Below are 16,798 nucleotides of genomic sequence, written 5' to 3'. Positions count from 1 at the left end.
GACGCTACACGTATATTTTCTATTTTCTTTTCTTTCTATTCTTGTTTATTTGTAGTTTTGTTTTATTGTAAAATGCCTTGTCTTTTATGCTGCTGCAACAAAAACAATTTCCCAAATTGGGATCAATAAAGTACCATCTTATCTTATCTTACATCCGGACTAAAACCACCAGATTCAGGGACAGTTTCATCCCACAGGCCATAAGACTATTAAACACCTGAACTTTGAAATAACATCCTTAGCATTAATCTGGCTGCTACTCAGAAATGATTTGTCTAATATATCATATTCCAATCACTTGTATAGAGACTTTTTTCTGTGTATCTGTTTTATTGTGTTGCACTGTTGGAGGAGCCTGTGACCTAAGGGGGGGGGGGGGGGGGTAGGAGACGTTCGATTCCTGTTTTGAATAGTGTGCCGTCGATGGGTTTCATTCCATTTAAAAATGCTGTTTGTCGCTCAGCGTAAACTTCACGCACTGCCACTCCAACATCCAATCACAGAGCTTGAGGACAAACCACGGGGTTTGTCAAGCAAAGCATATGGTGTAGTCCCAAACGATAGCTGAGGATTCTGGGTAGTGTAGTGTCTTCGACCATCCTAAACTGAACAAATATTTGTTTCTCCGAATCGAAGGGGAAAATTACAAAAGCATTGTACACAATTTACACCAATCAATGTTGTGTAATCAACAAGGATAATCTGGTGTTTTTGAGTTGATGAGAAGTGCAGATATCACTGTAAAATCAATCGACAGTAAAGAGAATACTTACTTCCGGGTGTAAAACCCTCCGTTATCCAATGGGAATGGACGCTCACATTGCTCTCCGTAATACAATAAAGGGGACAGGATCAAATCGGAATATAATGTTCTTTTAAAAAACGTTAACTAAAAGGGAACAATCTATTGGACACAGCTGAAGCTCTGGCCTTCCTTAAAAACTAACTAATTTAATAAAAATCACAGTTGTATTACACACAATGCACTGTTTTTTGAGAACAAACATTTGTAAATAATGCACCATAATACATTCTGACGAAAAATAAAAATTATTATGAATACAAATAAAATAAAAGAAGCCTCCCGCGAGTTACTACAAGCTATAAAGTAGATTTTAAAAACGTTTTATAGAATAAAAGCTCACTGCAGGACGTTGTAGAAATGCGTGTGTGCACCACGACAAAAGAGCCTCATTCACTTTACATTGGGGTTGTTTGCGTGGTGCAGACACGTAAATGTAACAAAGTTCGTGACTCCACCACGCAATGCAGTGTTAAGGAGTCGTGGTGGAGTCACGCATTCTGGTGAGATCAGGTTGTTATTGTGACAAGTGGGGTATTCACCTGGTGTTTCCAGAAATTAGACGTAGATGCAGCCAAAATCGACGAAGGCCACTTTCGACGGTCGTTTTTCCATACATCTGCAGGCAGTCTGTAAGGGCAATCCGACAACCCACACAGCTCCAGTTTACGCTGGTAACGACCTAGAGCACAGCTCTCAAGTCCAGAGATGTAATCCGAAGACATGCAGCGATTTCTTCGGTCGTTAATTCAGAAAAAATAACAAGTGCGCTCTGCCTGGCAAAGTTAGCTAGTTGTTTATATTTGCACCTCCAGGATATTTGCACCTCCAGGAAAATGGCATATTTATATATATATATGGCGCGCGTTGCATTGTGGGTAGCTCGTGACGTCACTGTGTGTGAAAGAATACAGCTGGTAAAAGAAAAAGTGTTTGAATGCGTACATTAACAGGTTTATGATATCACTGCCCCGTCTAAGACACCAGTGGAACTGACTTTAATTACATTTGACTCGAGTGTTTCGTCAACTTAATGTGTTGCTTAAAATAATACTTATGCATACAGTAGCCTATGTGACACTGTGAGTGTTGCACAGCCAGATACGGCTCAGCTGACTCAGATAAGGAAATATATGATATATTATGATGTGATATGAATGATAATGGGACATATCGACGTCTGCACTCACAGTGCCGCGGACTGTAGGCAACGTAATGTTACTTTGATCCGGTTACTTATGTTGTGGCAGATATTTAATTAAGCTTTCTTAACATAATAGTATAATAGTTATAATAGTCAGACTGCTCTGAAGATGGGAGGTGATGTTCTATTCATTTTCACGTTCACACAGTCGGTGATTTTGGCCGGCCGTCTTTCCTGCAACGGCAGTTTAAACTGTATTTCCTCCGCACACTGAGCTTTTGGTCAGCAGGCGTGGTGCTTTCGCTGAGTTGATCTCTTATCCTGGAACCTATCCTGCTTCGGAGCACAGACTAGGTTCCAGGATAAGTCACCATGGAGATCTAGCCCGCTAAAAAGTGAACCAGCTTCGTAGTACCGGAAATCCCAGAAGTTATCTTGCTAAACGAAAATCCTGCTTCGTAGTATACCCCCCTGGTTAGGTGGTTTAGTCACAGATGTTGCCAAGAGAACCCGAAATACCAATCACAATTTGTCACTCTCTTCCCTTTAAACTGAAACTACTGGTAAAGTTTCTTGACTTGCTTATTTTTCCCGAAAAACATAAATCAACATAACTCATTATGTGACATGTTTCTTATTGTCAACAAATCTCCTTAAAAGTTCAACAACAAAAAAACGTGAATAAATCAAATAACACATTAAAGTCTGATTCTTTTAAATAAAAACTATGGCAATGACATCCATGTTACACTGAATATCCACAAACACTGACATGCTGCCAGAAATACTCACATAGGCCTACCACCAAATGTGGATTCATACGCACCTAAAAACAGTCCCCACAAATCTGTGAGCTGTTTTTAAATGTGTGTCGTCAGTATTACGTTTACCAATGAAAAACATTGCTGGCGTTGGTCTATTCATGGGATTTGTTGACAATAATAAAAAAAGGTTAAATATAAAAAGCCATATTTGTGATCGACACCATCTTAAAAGCCAAACTTGGATGTGAACATCCAGGCAACTTTAAAACAGGCTCCGGAAACAAGATTCACAAAGAAACTTTATATAGTTTTAAAGTATTCAAAACTGTTAAATAAGTACAAGATGTGTTCACAAGATTTACATATCGGACAATATACGCACTGTCCATTTTTAATTCTCTTTACGTTTCCCACTACCCACGTTACACGCTAAAATGTCCGCAAACTATTCACATTTGTGTTTCCTTTTTAATTTTTTTTGCTTTAACTTTTTTAATCAATTGGGAATCTTGACAGCTGTCTATTGGACAAAGACAACACAGACGTTACACCTGGAACAGTTTACAGTGTAGGATGGAGACGTCCGACAAAGGGGGGAACTGAGCCAGGATCAGAACGGTGATTAGCTGCTGGTGATATGAACAGTACACACAAGGAGAAGTGGGTTAACATTCAAACTCTGTTGATCCCTTGAATCTATTAGACAGTTCCTTAACTTCCACACAACAAAAATAAAATAATATACAGAAGGACTGGCGGTGGACTTATCGTGTTTCAATAATTTCAAGGGGGGAGCAGATGGCTTTAGCATTGTCACTTTTCAATGATTAGTTACAAATGTGGTCTAAGTGTGTGAAAAAGCTTTTTGTTAAGGCACCTAATGCTGTGGGATAGACAATTTCTTAAAGTTTCTGCAAAAAAAGTAAATGAAGGCTACAGACAACTGATAACTTATATTACTGCTCTAAAAATGTGTATTTCTACAGAATTGTTGGGCCTGTCGAAGTTAATGCTGCCACCATCTACCAGTAAAGAGTCACACAGGACAGACTCACACAAAGATGACAAGGAAACAAAAGTAGCACCATAGAGAAAAGAATACATGATTACACTAACATTTCAGACAATGTGATTTTAGTGTAGACGGACATCTTTGTTGACTTCTGAAAAGGTGAGACTGGACATTTAGAGAAAATAAATCTGAGGGACATGAGCCAGTCTTTCTGTACATTACTTTTCAGAATTACAAATTAAAGCAAATAGGTAGCCTTAATGTACGGATTTGGTTTGATTTACCTTTGAACGACCATGTGTGCCATGTTACCATTATGACAGTAGCGCCAAAGACAAAGCCCATTCATTTATCCTCGACTGATTATAAAAAACGGTGTGCTTTTATTTCTTTGAATTCTGCAGCTTAATTGACTTTATTTACAGCGCCGTGGAGTCGATTCACTGGAAAAGAAAACATTGTGCAACTCCATCGTATCGTTTGTGTCGTGAATGTGCGACAACTGCAGGCAAACTAAACACACACATGCATAATGTTACTGCAAAGTGGTCTGTAGCACATTTTGATGCATGTTAATAACATATATAAAACAGTTTGCTTCTCTTTCTATGGTGAAAAACATGATAGCACAGATTTGTTTAAAGGTTTAAAATTGCATGATTGAACTCTACAGAGAGACACGTGATTAACTTACACAGTAAATAATGTTGATAATTCATGAAATTCAAGTGGTTCTTTAAACCAGGAGAACTACTGGGATAATGAGAACATGGCACCTGAATCCAAATGAACTGACTGACTGTTCTTATAATGCCTCCGGAGAATCCACGACACACAGCATGGTTCACCACAGAAAAGATTACAAACTATGAGACAGAAATCAAAAGCTCAATAAAAACCTGCCTATGAGACAGAGGGGGATAGTCACCATACTGTACACTTTCTACAATATCCATGTCCATTATGAATATAACAAGTGCATTCACTTAAAGGAAGAGTTGAACTTAAAACAAATGCTTTTTTTTCACTTAGGATGAGGCCAGATTATTCAGAAGAGGACCACTTCCTGCCCTTTTCATTTAACGCAGAATGCAAATATTTGGCTCCGTCTACACGTATACGAATACATTTAAAAAATAAAAGCTGTCCATCTTGCCTTTTTTCCCAAACTATCTCCTCCGCAAACCAACTCCAAATATTTGTCGGACCAATAGGTGGCGCCATGTCAACGATGCGTCGAATACCACGTTAGAAGATTCGGAGAATGTGCAGCGAGTTTGTCTTGTGAATGTAAAACATGTGGATGCAAGATGAGGTGGGTTTGCTGCCTAGTGTTACTTTACAAAAGCCGACAGTTAGTCCGCCATTGTTTCACGCGCATGCTCATTACACAAAGCTTTATTTCTCAAACACTACGTTTTACACGGATACACAGTAACCACAGTTTTTGAAAATCTCTGTTTAGGTGACTGAAAATTCTGTTTGTATGGGGAGGAGACTAAAACGTGAGCAAAAATATCAGTTTTCTAAATTATCTCTATTCGTGTAGACAGGGCCAAAATGCAGGAAAATGGAGTTGGTGATTAAACTTTTTCTCTTGAGTATTTGTTTCTTTTTTTTTAAACTCAAATTGAAACTAAATTATAAACATAGGTGAATAACAGACATTTGTTTTAGGTCAACAGCACCTTTTAGTAACGTTCATTCAAATGTTTAACTTTTCAGCAATTTCTTTTTTCTTTAAATTACTGTACTTCTTTTACATCAACACAACAGTTGATTAGCGAGTCATCTTTATTTACAGGGGAAAGGTGGGAGTGATGAGCTCCACAGCTTATGCATTGAGCCTCAGGGACTGATCCTCTCTCCTCCTGGAGGAGATATCGATGTCTATCGAGTCTTTACCCACAATGAGTCGGAGGCGCTTCGCTGGAGGAAGTGGAATGAAATCGTCTTCGAACTCATTGTCGAAGTAGTCATCGTCATCCTCCTCTTCCTCGTCGTCCGTGTCTTCCTCTGAAGATGACGATGAGGACGACGATGACGAGGGCTCTGCCATGACCTTTTGGGTCCGATGTCCACCATTCCTGGAGTCCAGACTCTGGCCCATGTCCCCGTTAAAGGACATCTGGTCCGCCTTGGTCTGGGATATCCTCCGTGCATCGTCCTCCCTCTTCAGCTGGAACTTCAGCTTGGTGGAGTTGCTGTGGACCCCGGGGGAAAATCCGTTATTTAGTTTGGCTATGTATGAGCTGCCTTTGTCCTTGTCATGGTCCTTGCTGAACTTGATGCTGATTTTGCTGGAAGAGGCCGAGTTGACCGAAGAGGCAGAGAGGTTGGAGGAGCCAATGGGGTCCTTGGTGTCGTTGGTCTTGCTACTGCTGCTGTCCCTCCGCCGGCGGAGCGTCAGTTTGGGGATACCTGTGCTGTTCTCCAGGATCAGCTGGGCGTCATATCGCGTGATCTGACGCTTCTTTTTCACCTTGTCCTGTGACCGACAGCTACTCTTGCCCTTGTCCCTGCGAAGAGATTTGCTGCCGTTGGAAACCCCGTTGTAGTCCCTATGCCGGTCGGCGAAGCTCAACACCATATTCCCACAGTCTGAGAAGTTAGTGTTGTGACTAGCAGCCACCGGCATGAACGGCTCGTCGTACGAGTCCTCACATTTAATTGTTCGTGTTGGCCGTTTCCGCCCGGGGCATGAGCCTGTTCTGGCATAGCCAGAGTCTAACGATGGCTGCTCATGTCCTACCCCATGGTGGAGGTGGTACTCCATGTCAGCTGGCTCTGTTTTAATGACCACTCCACCAGGGACTGGGCTCAAGCCGTCCATAGCACTGGGCTCTAGCTTAACACCAGCTGCAGCTTCCTGGGCTGTTACCAGGGTCCTTGTGGACCTGCGAGTTCTGTACGTCGAACACTGACTGCCCTCACTACCTTGCACATGTTGTAGATTGCCATTTTCCTTGGCAGCATGACGGGTGAGGCAGCCCCGCTGGCCCAATGTCTGCTGCACCAGCTCCTGTCCATCCTTCTCGTTCTTCACGGTGACGCCTTTACACAGCGACACCTTTGAGTCCCTGAGACCCAGCTGGCAAGTCTCTCCTTTGGCCAACGCCTTGGGCTCTGCACCCCTCCTGCGACTCCGCAACTGGACTTTACTTAGTGAAGGCTTGGATTGGGATTTTAGTCTCTTTGGTACCCTGTTATTGTTTACACGACCTTGTTTTGAACATGAGGTAGTAAGGGCTCTTGACAAAGTCTGTCTGGATTGAGTCCTGTTTTTATACTTCAGGCCAGAAGATGATGTTCTTTTTCTGGCAGCTGGTAGATAAAGATAAAAAGTTGCACATAACATATTTATAACGTTTCAAGAAACCTGCCTACAGTGTTGGCTGGGTGACATTTACAGAATCAAACAGTAACTCAGAGCCAACATTAATAATGAATAATATAACTTCAATGAGAAGGATAAACACTGAATTATGATAGCAAGAAGTCCTAAAATAAAGATATTGGTTGTTCTTCACGATACATAATTACATCTATATAGCCCTACTCTAATATACTGATGTTCTTATTCAAATGATTAGTAGAATGCTACCTTTACCACACCACGCTGGCAGGTGGGATTTCTTCTCTGCTCCGAAGTTTTTGAGTTTAGGATTTGAACCCGTGCAGTAACTATGGCTACAGCATTGAATATTTAGGAGACTCTTACATTGATGTGTTTTTGGCATTTCCTGAGAGTCAACATCGGTGTGGGAGCCTACAGAGTGACTATCTGAGCTCCTGTTTCCTTCCCCCAGCTTCTTCAGCCTGTTGAGACGCTTGTCCGTCTCCCGCAACCCGTACTTGCTGTTGATCACCGGCACCTCCACTGGCAGCCCAGCTTTGGATTTGAAAGCACCAGTGCCCCGTCTGCAACAAAAAAGGTGAATAGTTGAGCAAAAAAACAAATACAAATATCTTGGAATTAACTTGTGATTTTATAATACTGGTAATATAACCGTTTGACAATTTAACACGTCCGTTTACATAGTTACATAGTTTTCAATAATTTATGTTGTTTTGAGTTTTCTCTTTTTTTTACTCCGAACATCTGGATATTTGTGTTTTTTTTTACTCCGAACATCTGGATATTTCAGTTTTATTTATTTTTTACTTTGTTGCATTCATATATAATTTTTTTTTTTGGGTGAAAAAAATAAATAATAATGACAACATTTGTCGCAAAAATAATACTGTTTATCGTAATCAATTCTGATTGGTTAATAATGGCATTTAACATTTTATTATTGACAACAACAGTATGCTTAAACCTCTGGAGTCGGTGCGCATAATTTTACGTAATTAATCATATATTTTCGATTATAAGGAGTAGAAATATGATTCAGATATCCGCGGAATCACTGGAAGAGTAGCTTTCCAGCGGTATCTCCTGTGAGACTGTAACCAGGGCACAGCAGCCAATATGGCCGCTCAAAGCAGCTTGACTTTACACTGTGGATTGGTGGATTCATGTGTCCGTCAAGGAAATCTCGGCCGGCAGCCATCATGGTCTGAAATGACCAATGGACATCGAGAAATCACTAAGGACCTACCCACCAAGTAAACAAAACATAAACCACGTGTCTCCCATCAGTTTACGTCTTTGAGGAGAGAGAGACGGACAGAGAAAATGGCTAAAAAAAACTTTACGGTTGCCGACTTCGCTAGAGATTTTTTTCGCTAGCAGCAGTGAAGATAGAGCCTCAGAACGTGAAGTCTTCGACTCTTCTGAAGAAGAAGAATACAAAGACAACAACAAGGATCCATTTGGGCATGGGTAAGTGTAAATATTACAGTAATAGTGTACTGGCAATGTGTGGGGAATACCGCGAAAATGAACAATAGGTTTATTGATATATATTTTTTATCGATAGTCATGAACTTTTTATTGGACAAAATAGACTCTCCATTAGCAAATGTTGACGCTGTGTTAACGTTATTTTGGTGTGTAAAAGTGACATTACATGTGTAGAGGATTAAATTAATCATGTATTCGTCCCACAACAGAGACATTTACAGTGACATGTTTTTGCCATCGATTATTTTATCATACTGTTCTGTACAGATGAGACTTTGTCATAGATTTATTTATATGTGTGCCTGTTATTATTTTACCGTCCTGTACAGATGAGACTTTGTAATCAGATGAGACTTTGTAATCAGATGTAGCCTATGTATATGTGTGTCTGTGATTTTATACTGAATGTAAAGTAACTGGTAACACACCTAGTAACACACCTCTGTGTGTGTGTGTGTGTGTGTGTGTGTGTGTGTGTGTGTGTGTGTGTGTGTGTGTGTGTGTGTGTGTGTGTGTGTGTGTGTGTGTGTGTGTGTGTTCCTTCTCCAACCTCCCAAACTTTCTTTTTATGTGTGCATTGTTATTTGTGCTTGAGCAACATTTTACTTGAACTTTATTTCAATGAAATTAGTTGTAATTATTGTCCTACATTTTAATTTGTTTTACAGAGAGGTTTCACAGCTGTCTGGGCCTAGTGGCCCACAGGCGGCGTTTATCCAGCAGCCAGAACATCCATCTGTGCCGGCCCCCAGGTCAAGATCTACCGTGGCTCAAGGGCATTCACCAGAGCCATCACCACCAAGGACCAGCAGACCAGCATCACTACAGCTGCCTCCACCTCCATCTGCGGCTGCCACCAGGTCAAGATACACCTCAGCACAAAGGCTCCACCACAGCCATCACCTTCAACCCAGCCAGCAAGGAGGTCTCGTGGAGGTCTCGTATAGCACTTGTACACCCCACCTACACAGCAGCCCATGCACCATCACCCCCATCTTCACAGCAGCCAGACCCACTGTCTTGGAAGACAGACAAAGACCTTGACACTGTCTTGACATTTATAATGAATAGTTGGTTGAAAGTTCTGATGTTCAATATTGTAAATAGTTAGATTTTCCAGTTTCTTATATTTATATAAATAGTTGGTTGAAAAAAACATATTTATAATAAATTGTTGGTTGAAAAAAAAGGTTGAATGCTCAATTTGTATTTGTACACATCACATGAACCTTGGTATGTAATATGAAGTCATTATTCAGTCCTAATGTATCTCAGTCCCTGCTGTGGTGAAAGTAGAGTGATAAACACCTATTTTACTCAAAATTCGAATTTAATTTTTTTAATTTTAGACATGAATAACACATTTATATACAGTGTAATTCAAATATTTCACTGCTTTTGTGATCCTAAGACTTTGGTAACCAAATCTAAAACACCAAAACAATTCGATCACATGAGTACATTTGTGTTTTCACAAAAGTTTTGAAGATTTTCCGAAAATCGGATGTCAAATTTTAAGCTTTTGAGCTACTTATCTCATCAAACAGTGCTCTAAGGTGAGTAATTTGCATATATAGCAATACTAGAGATTGTCCTGAACATTTTGATATTTAACACATGGGGTGCCATGTTAGAAGAAATACATTTAAAAGGTGATTTAAGAAACAGTGCATGACATTAAGGATTTTGGGAGATGGCCCTGTGGGCCATCTAAGCTAATTTACAGATGGCCCTGAGCCCAATAGAGATTGCCCTGAAAAATGCTCGCGGACGAAATGACGCACGAAGGGTTTGGGGGGCCTCCCCCTATAGAACATTTCGATTTTTGCAGGTCTTAGATGCTGTCTGGTGCATTCTCTAGACTGAATTATAAGATGAACCACCACAATATTATATTGTTCAATTGTATTCTTCATTTGACTTGTTTGTTTGTTCTTGTTTGTGTTTGCTCGCTTGCATGACCTGCATAGCTTTAAGAAATACTTAAGTTGTTGATCAAGACACTTTCCATCTGATGAAGGCAAATGGCTTCCCAGATGTAAAAAAGTAGAAAACATTACATTCAGTTATAACTGCCAAAACAAACATTATTTACACTATTAAAAATGTTTGTAATGTTATCTACTGTAAGTTGGTCGAACGAATGCCTCCTCATCCGGAAGCTGACCGAGCAGACCCGAGCAGCAGTCGAGAGGAGCCGAGCGCATCCGCGAAGCACACAAAATGGGACGTCAGAGTTCCCGTTAGCCGGCAAATCTAAATCTCTTCGGTCAAAATTATTTCCCTTTAGCGCAATACCGCTTCAGTTGCGCCACTTATGTGACAGACAAGAAGAGTATATGACAGACAAGAATAGTCAACTCTAATGGCTAACACTTAATGTGGAGAAAGAGATGTCCTGTATGGGTTGATTGTGCGTTGATCTGTTGGTAATACCTCAGGGTTCCGGTGGGCATGTAAACAAATGCATAATGCTGCGCTATACTTTGCGGCCTCACCCGGTTGCATAGCGACACTTATTGTTTAGGTGTCTTTTAATAAGCAGGTAGTCATATCATTAGCTAGAACTAGCTGGATCTGATCGATATGGACATAAACGCGAGTGAAGTCTAATCTGACGGGAGAGAGAGATCAGCTGCTGCTGACGAGTTGATACGCAGCTCTGCATGATCACCTGCAGCGGTGAGCGGAACAAAACACACACTTCAGGTTAGAATATCACACGTAGCTATTTTAATTACCTCTCAAACTACCTAAACTAGTTATAGATATGTTTAGTTTTACTGTCGGGTCACTCATTACTGGATCCGCGAGCTGCATAATAGATTGCCCGGTCGGGCAACCAGCAGGTGAGGCTCCATTGCCCGAGCTAAATACTAGATGGCCCCGGGCCATCGGGCAGTCCTTAATGTCGAGCCCTGAGAAAACATCTAAAAATCGAGAAAATACCCTTAGACTCCAGAGGGTTAAAGGAGATGACAGACCGTGGTTATCGGCGCAGTTCGGATCGTGAACCTAGCAGGATATATTTATTGGCGGAAGCAATAGAAGCACTTTAAAATCAATATGTGGTGCAAAATTAATGATAGATTTCGTAAATAGTTGTCTAAATAGCACGATCACACAGAGCCATCGAGTCATTTTTGATAATTCTACCCCGACAAGGTGAGCAGTTTACGTCAGAGTGTTGAATCATGACCGGCTGTGATTAAGCTCTAGATTACATTTTTATGTATTTTCTCAGTGCAACTAATGGATCCACCTACCGTTCACATGTATAGCATTCACAATATTCATTGTTTTCCCCAAAAAAACCGTCTCCGTAGTAACAAGAGATTTCCTCTCCTGGTTCAATGTCCCTCAAAACCTTCACACAGGCTGTGTCCCGTCCTGTCGATACAAACTAAACAGAAAAATTAAATGTGATTATTAACAGGAGCTCTAAAAAAAAAAAATGATAATTAAGATTATATTTTTTTCTAAAGAAAAGTGTTCTAGAGAACTTACCTTGCAGTTTGGTCGACAATCTGAACAAACAAACAATCTGAAATTAGTATCCATACAAAGAATATTGGACTAGTGGAGATTATAAATTATATATTTAATTATAAAAATTCCCCTGAGGGCATCTCGTGATGAAACCAGACCATGAGAAACAATATTGATTCGTACCGTGATTGATGAACGCAGCTGGTCCCAGCCAGAGCTGCGCACAGTTCTTGCGGGTTGAATACATGACGCTGAAGTCATTCTCCCCGTGCCGGAGCAGCATGTTTTCCTCACTCTCTGAAAGCTCGGCAATGCATCCCACCAGGTACTCGATCTTGTCATTTCTCTTCCTGTTAAGAACGATAGGAAAAAAATAAAAGGTAGGAAAAGTTTATTAAACACTGCATAAATGGGCAGCATTACCTCCGGTAGAAGTGCTTTCACACATACACCAGAACAGCCTTTAAATGTGCTGGCTAATACAGTTAATATTCATTTAGCAGTGCTAATGCAATTAGTTCATGGACTAGTGGCAGCATATCCTCACCATTCCTTTGTTGCCACAATTTTAGCTCCATTTTGCTCTGATGAATAGCGATTACAAGGGAGAATCTCAAACCCGCTGTCTGTGGCAAACATCCGCAGATACACAAATACCTGTGCAAAACAAAAAGTTAGTCATGTTATTGTTTTTGATGCTGGAAAATGTAAAACATGGGAAATCTTGGGAAATGTTTTTTTACATGTTGCTTAAAGAGCTTTTCTTGAGCTTTCGTCTTGTGGAGAAATTGATTTCGAGACCAGTCTCCGGTCGTCAAAGCTCTGAAAGCTTTCTCCAAGTTGTCGTGTTTCTTGAAGCGCTCGATGATGTCCTTAAGCTCTTCTTGCCTTCCCTTAATTGGTCGAAATCTGCAGGGATAAATTAAGGGCATGAAGCAAATGGAACCCGAATAGGAAAATCTGAAATAACATACACCCTAATCCAGGACAATCAATATAAATGCTTTTATATTATAGGAGTGTGAATAGGCTGCGGGATAATCAGTTACACTGTGATATATCTGCTGACCTGGTGTTCATTTTGTGAGTTTGAAAGCCCAGGTATGGATCCAGGATGAGGCTTGTGGTCAGGTCATCATTCTCACACAACTCCTTGGCAGTCATTCCTGACGAGGGCACACAGCGCCTCTCTGCCTCCAGGCTGGCTGCAATAAACCCTGTAAACACCAAACCCAAGACTGGTGTTAGGCTGGTGTGCCTATTGAGGTATGTACACATTTGTTAACACACATGTGTAACTCACTGCGGCTACACCTCCGACTTCTGTTTTTGCTGTGTCGCAGGGACACTCGCTGTGAGTGAGTCTGGCTCACATGTTGCTCGCTGGTCAACTTGTTTCCGTGTCGTCTGCCATTTAATACCATGTTCTTGGATTCGCCTAGCCACTTCATGCCCACAATCCCCCTGGTCCAGTTGCATTTAGTCTCCGAGATGAAGAAACACTCTTGAGTGGGGAAGACTGGGGTCTAGAGTTTGAAACCTGGAAGCATAGCGAAAAACAAAACGTCACTAGATGACACAAATTAGATTACACAGATGGATGGGATGAAAATGAGCAGGTGGATGTGTTATCAGCTCAAAGGATGCTAAGACAAATACAGAAACAATGACTAGTGTTCAACCACCAAAATAGATTAATCACCTAACAGGGGACAAGTAATTCATTCATTTTTCTCTATACTGTGAACCTTTGCATATTCTGTGATCAATATTGTGCACAAAACTTAAAAAAATATTTGAAATTACTAGAATTGTTGAGGTTCAAGGCAGACAAGCTCACAACTGGCAGCTGCTGCTAAAGTGTGACCTGTCAGTTCCCCCAGTGGTGACTGGCGTTGTTTACACTGTGGTAGGTTTAAGCAGGGGTGGAATGTATGTAACTAAGTACATTTACTCAGGTACAATCTTGAGGCTCTTTAAATTACTTGAGTGTGTCCATTTCCTGCAACTTGATACTATTATTTTACTAAGTCTAGTGAAAAATAGTGTGCTTTACTCCACTAAATGTATATTTAATGTTGAGATACTTTGCCAATTTTGATTATTTATACAAAATATAAAATTCGAAAACAAAGTATGATGTATTATTATGATTATATGTTAGGATACCCAGTAGTATATAAAGTACTAAATATACAAGTTTATACATTAATAAATATAATCTAGTAATAAAATATATATTATACCGGAGTATTTTTTGCCTTTTTTTTGGGGGGGGGGGGGGGGTTCAATACAGGACGTGTACTTACTTACGTACTAACAGAGTATGTGTACATTGTGGTATTACTACTTTCCTTCCTTCTTACACCACTAGGTTGGATGTTCTTAATATACATCCATGGGTTGGACACAAACAGGAAAGGATGTGTTGAGGAAAGAAGTTTAAAATTATCCTGTAGCGCCGCTTAGTGTTAACCCCACATAATGCACTGGCTTATTGTCAAGTGCAACAGAAACGTCGTTGGTACCATCACACATAAAGTATGGCTTTGTCACTTCATGGATCACACAGTCCTGAGCACTTTAAGAATCCTATAAAACACATCATACAATATTTATACTGCCGTCATATGAGTAAAGTGGTTTCCAAATGCGCTATTGCGTCGCAATGAGCATCATCTCATTTGTAATCGATGCATATAAAATATCTTCGCTTTTTTTTTTTAGCTCAGAAGCTAACGTTAGCCACATTTAAAACCACAATGTATCAGGAAATGCCACGCACGGGAGCTGAGGCCGAGATTGTCTCAAGAGTTATCAATATAGCGTTGCATTGTTTGTCAACTGTCGTCTCTCTAGCCGTGCATTCTCCGCTAGCATGGAGCTAACCACTATAAGTAGACGCCGGGGAGATGCTCGGCCATGGTGGTGGTTAGCTTGCAGCAAACGCCGGCAATGTGCCATGCACAGTAAACGTTGCACACCCACCATACAAACACAGTCAGTTAACTCCTATTTCAACACAAAGACCGGAACAGAGTATCACACGGGTGGGGATATTTAACAAAACTACACCATAATAAATGCACTCCACATCTCAAGATGATTTCAAATATTCCATTAAAAAATGCTTAAAGCCAAATAATAAAACCCCGTTTTATGGGATCGTTTACTAACACGTGTCTATTCTTATTAAGAGAACACATATTTGTGAATTATTTAACAGTACTGCTTAGTTTATGCTAGCTAGCACCAAACTTAACTTCAGTGAGCTCACTAGCTTTGTCAGCTAGCAGTCAACAACAGTCGACAATAACACACCACCGTTACCCTTTATCACAATAATAATATACAGTTGTGTGCTTCAAATATTCGAGGAAATGAGCAGATATATAACTGCACACATTGCCCTGTAACTTACGTTACCTGCAAACCACTGGACCACAGCAGGCTAACCCAAGCTAACACACACTGCGTTAGCCTGGGTTGTTTGATTTGGAAACCATTAGCTAGTTAGCTTAGCAGGCTAAATCTATCATTTGTAAGCGAATTAAAAGTTAGTTTGTGTGTCGATCCCCTTGTACACACGGTGCACTGTACTCATAAAAAGAGAGTAGAACAATCAGAGTATCAGTCCAGGCATTATTTATCATTATAGCAGGCAGTTAGATAGCTGAAAGCATTTTCACGCGTTGGTAGCGTTTAAATGTCTCCAGTCGACTACAGACGCAGAACAAACACGTAATACTCACAAATGTGATTTTGTGAAAACAATCACGAAATCAAACTCCTTCAAACTCATCCAAATTTGGCACGACACCCTAAACAAAAAATATCACAGGAAACACAATTTTTTTTTTTTTTTAGAAACTAACATTACAATTCAAGATGGCGGAGCGAAGGAGAAAAAGGCGCAGCACAGCCATCCCCAAAAGAAAATAGATCCAACAAATAACGCAGCCGAAGTCGTCTGTCGGGGTCGAAACGGGAGACAGTTCTCGAGGATAGAGTATGAAACTTTAAAAGTGAGCGCGGTTTTAGAATTTTCGTAGCTCTCTTTTAAAAAAAAGAGGTCCACAATTGCTACTTAGTTTGGTAGTAATTGTCGGATGTACACAAAAGTAGTGCTGCATAAACAAACCTCTTCCTAAAGAACCCAACGGTAGTGGGCAGACAACACTGCCTGGCTGCCTGCCTCCCGTACCATGCAGAACCTCAACAGAACAAGTGAACTTAGAACCACATCTAGAACTGATAACGTCTTCCTTATACTGCACTGATATTGAGATGTCCCTCCTCTTCACTTACTACTTGTTAATGCTGTTCCTCAGTGATCCCTTTATAAAACCATACGATGTTCCAGCCCAATGGACATTGTTAATTGTTCCACATCATTGAATTATTGTTAGTGACATTAATTTAATGAGGTTACTTTTTTTTTTCTTAAATGAATACCCAACCATATTTGTTTAAAATATTTTACTTTTGTTTTACTGTTGGAGTTATTATTATTAATAGTATTATTATATACAATAGTTACCAACAATTATTAAGTAATAAGTAGCTTATCCAGTGTTGGAAGTTATTTTTAATTAGTTATTTGCAAAGTATATAAGCAAAATACAATTAATTAGCATCAAAATATTAAAAAAAGACTACCAAAATAAAACGTTGGCTACTTTTATGCACGATGGCCCTTTTCATAAAAATGTGCTTATAATCCTTTAATCATTCATAC

The 16,798-nt window shown here is 40.2% G+C and overlaps 1 protein-coding gene across 7 annotated transcripts; it reads right to left on the bottom strand.

The window, feature by feature from the left end:
• Positions 1-2,996: 2,996 nt before the first annotated feature.
• kmt5b (lysine methyltransferase 5B) lies at positions 2,997-16,355 on the bottom strand. Of its 7 annotated transcripts, XM_034233807.1 has the most exons (11): positions 16,202-16,321; positions 15,813-15,881; positions 13,364-13,600; positions 13,130-13,292; positions 12,804-12,969; positions 12,608-12,717; positions 12,244-12,410; positions 12,079-12,098; positions 11,838-11,974; positions 7,444-7,643; positions 2,997-7,046 (listed from the first exon to the last, which is right to left on the bottom strand). In XM_034233807.1, exons 3-11 carry the CDS (start codon positions 13,509-13,511, stop codon positions 5,557-5,559), a joined length of 2,601 nt encoding a protein of 866 aa, XP_034089698.1. In that variant the 5' UTR covers positions 13,512-13,600; positions 15,813-15,881; positions 16,202-16,321; the 3' UTR covers positions 2,997-5,556. The 7 variants fall into 7 exon arrangements, with proteins under 7 accessions (XP_034089698.1, XP_034089699.1, XP_034089697.1 ...); XM_034233808.1 differs by lacking the exon at positions 15,813-15,881 and having other exon boundaries at positions 16,202-16,355; XM_034233806.1 differs by lacking the exon at positions 16,202-16,321 and having other exon boundaries at positions 15,813-16,180.
• Between the last annotated feature and the right edge of the window lie 443 nt (positions 16,356-16,798).

This window comes from Gymnodraco acuticeps, unplaced genomic scaffold, assembly GCF_902827175.1.
Source record: "Gymnodraco acuticeps unplaced genomic scaffold, fGymAcu1.1, whole genome shotgun sequence".
Lineage (NCBI taxonomy): Eukaryota > Metazoa > Chordata > Actinopteri > Perciformes > Bathydraconidae > Gymnodraco > Gymnodraco acuticeps.
Note: the sequence above shows the minus strand (reverse complement) of the source record. Positions and strands in the feature narration are given on the sequence as shown.

Excerpts from the sequence above, each read along its gene's own strand:
- kmt5b (XM_034233808.1), bottom strand. The coding sequence starts at position 13,511 with ATGAAGTGGCTAGGCGAATCCAAGAACATGGTATTAAATGGCAGACGA. Across the intron at positions 13,293-13,363 it reads AAGTCGGAGGTGTAGCCGCA|GTTTGGTGTTTACAGGGTTT; the intron begins GTGAGTTACACA and ends CACCAGTCTTGG. Across the intron at positions 12,411-12,607 it reads ATTGTGGCAACAAAGGAATG|GAAGAGAAATGACAAGATCG; the intron begins GTGAGGATATGC and ends CGTTCTTAACAG.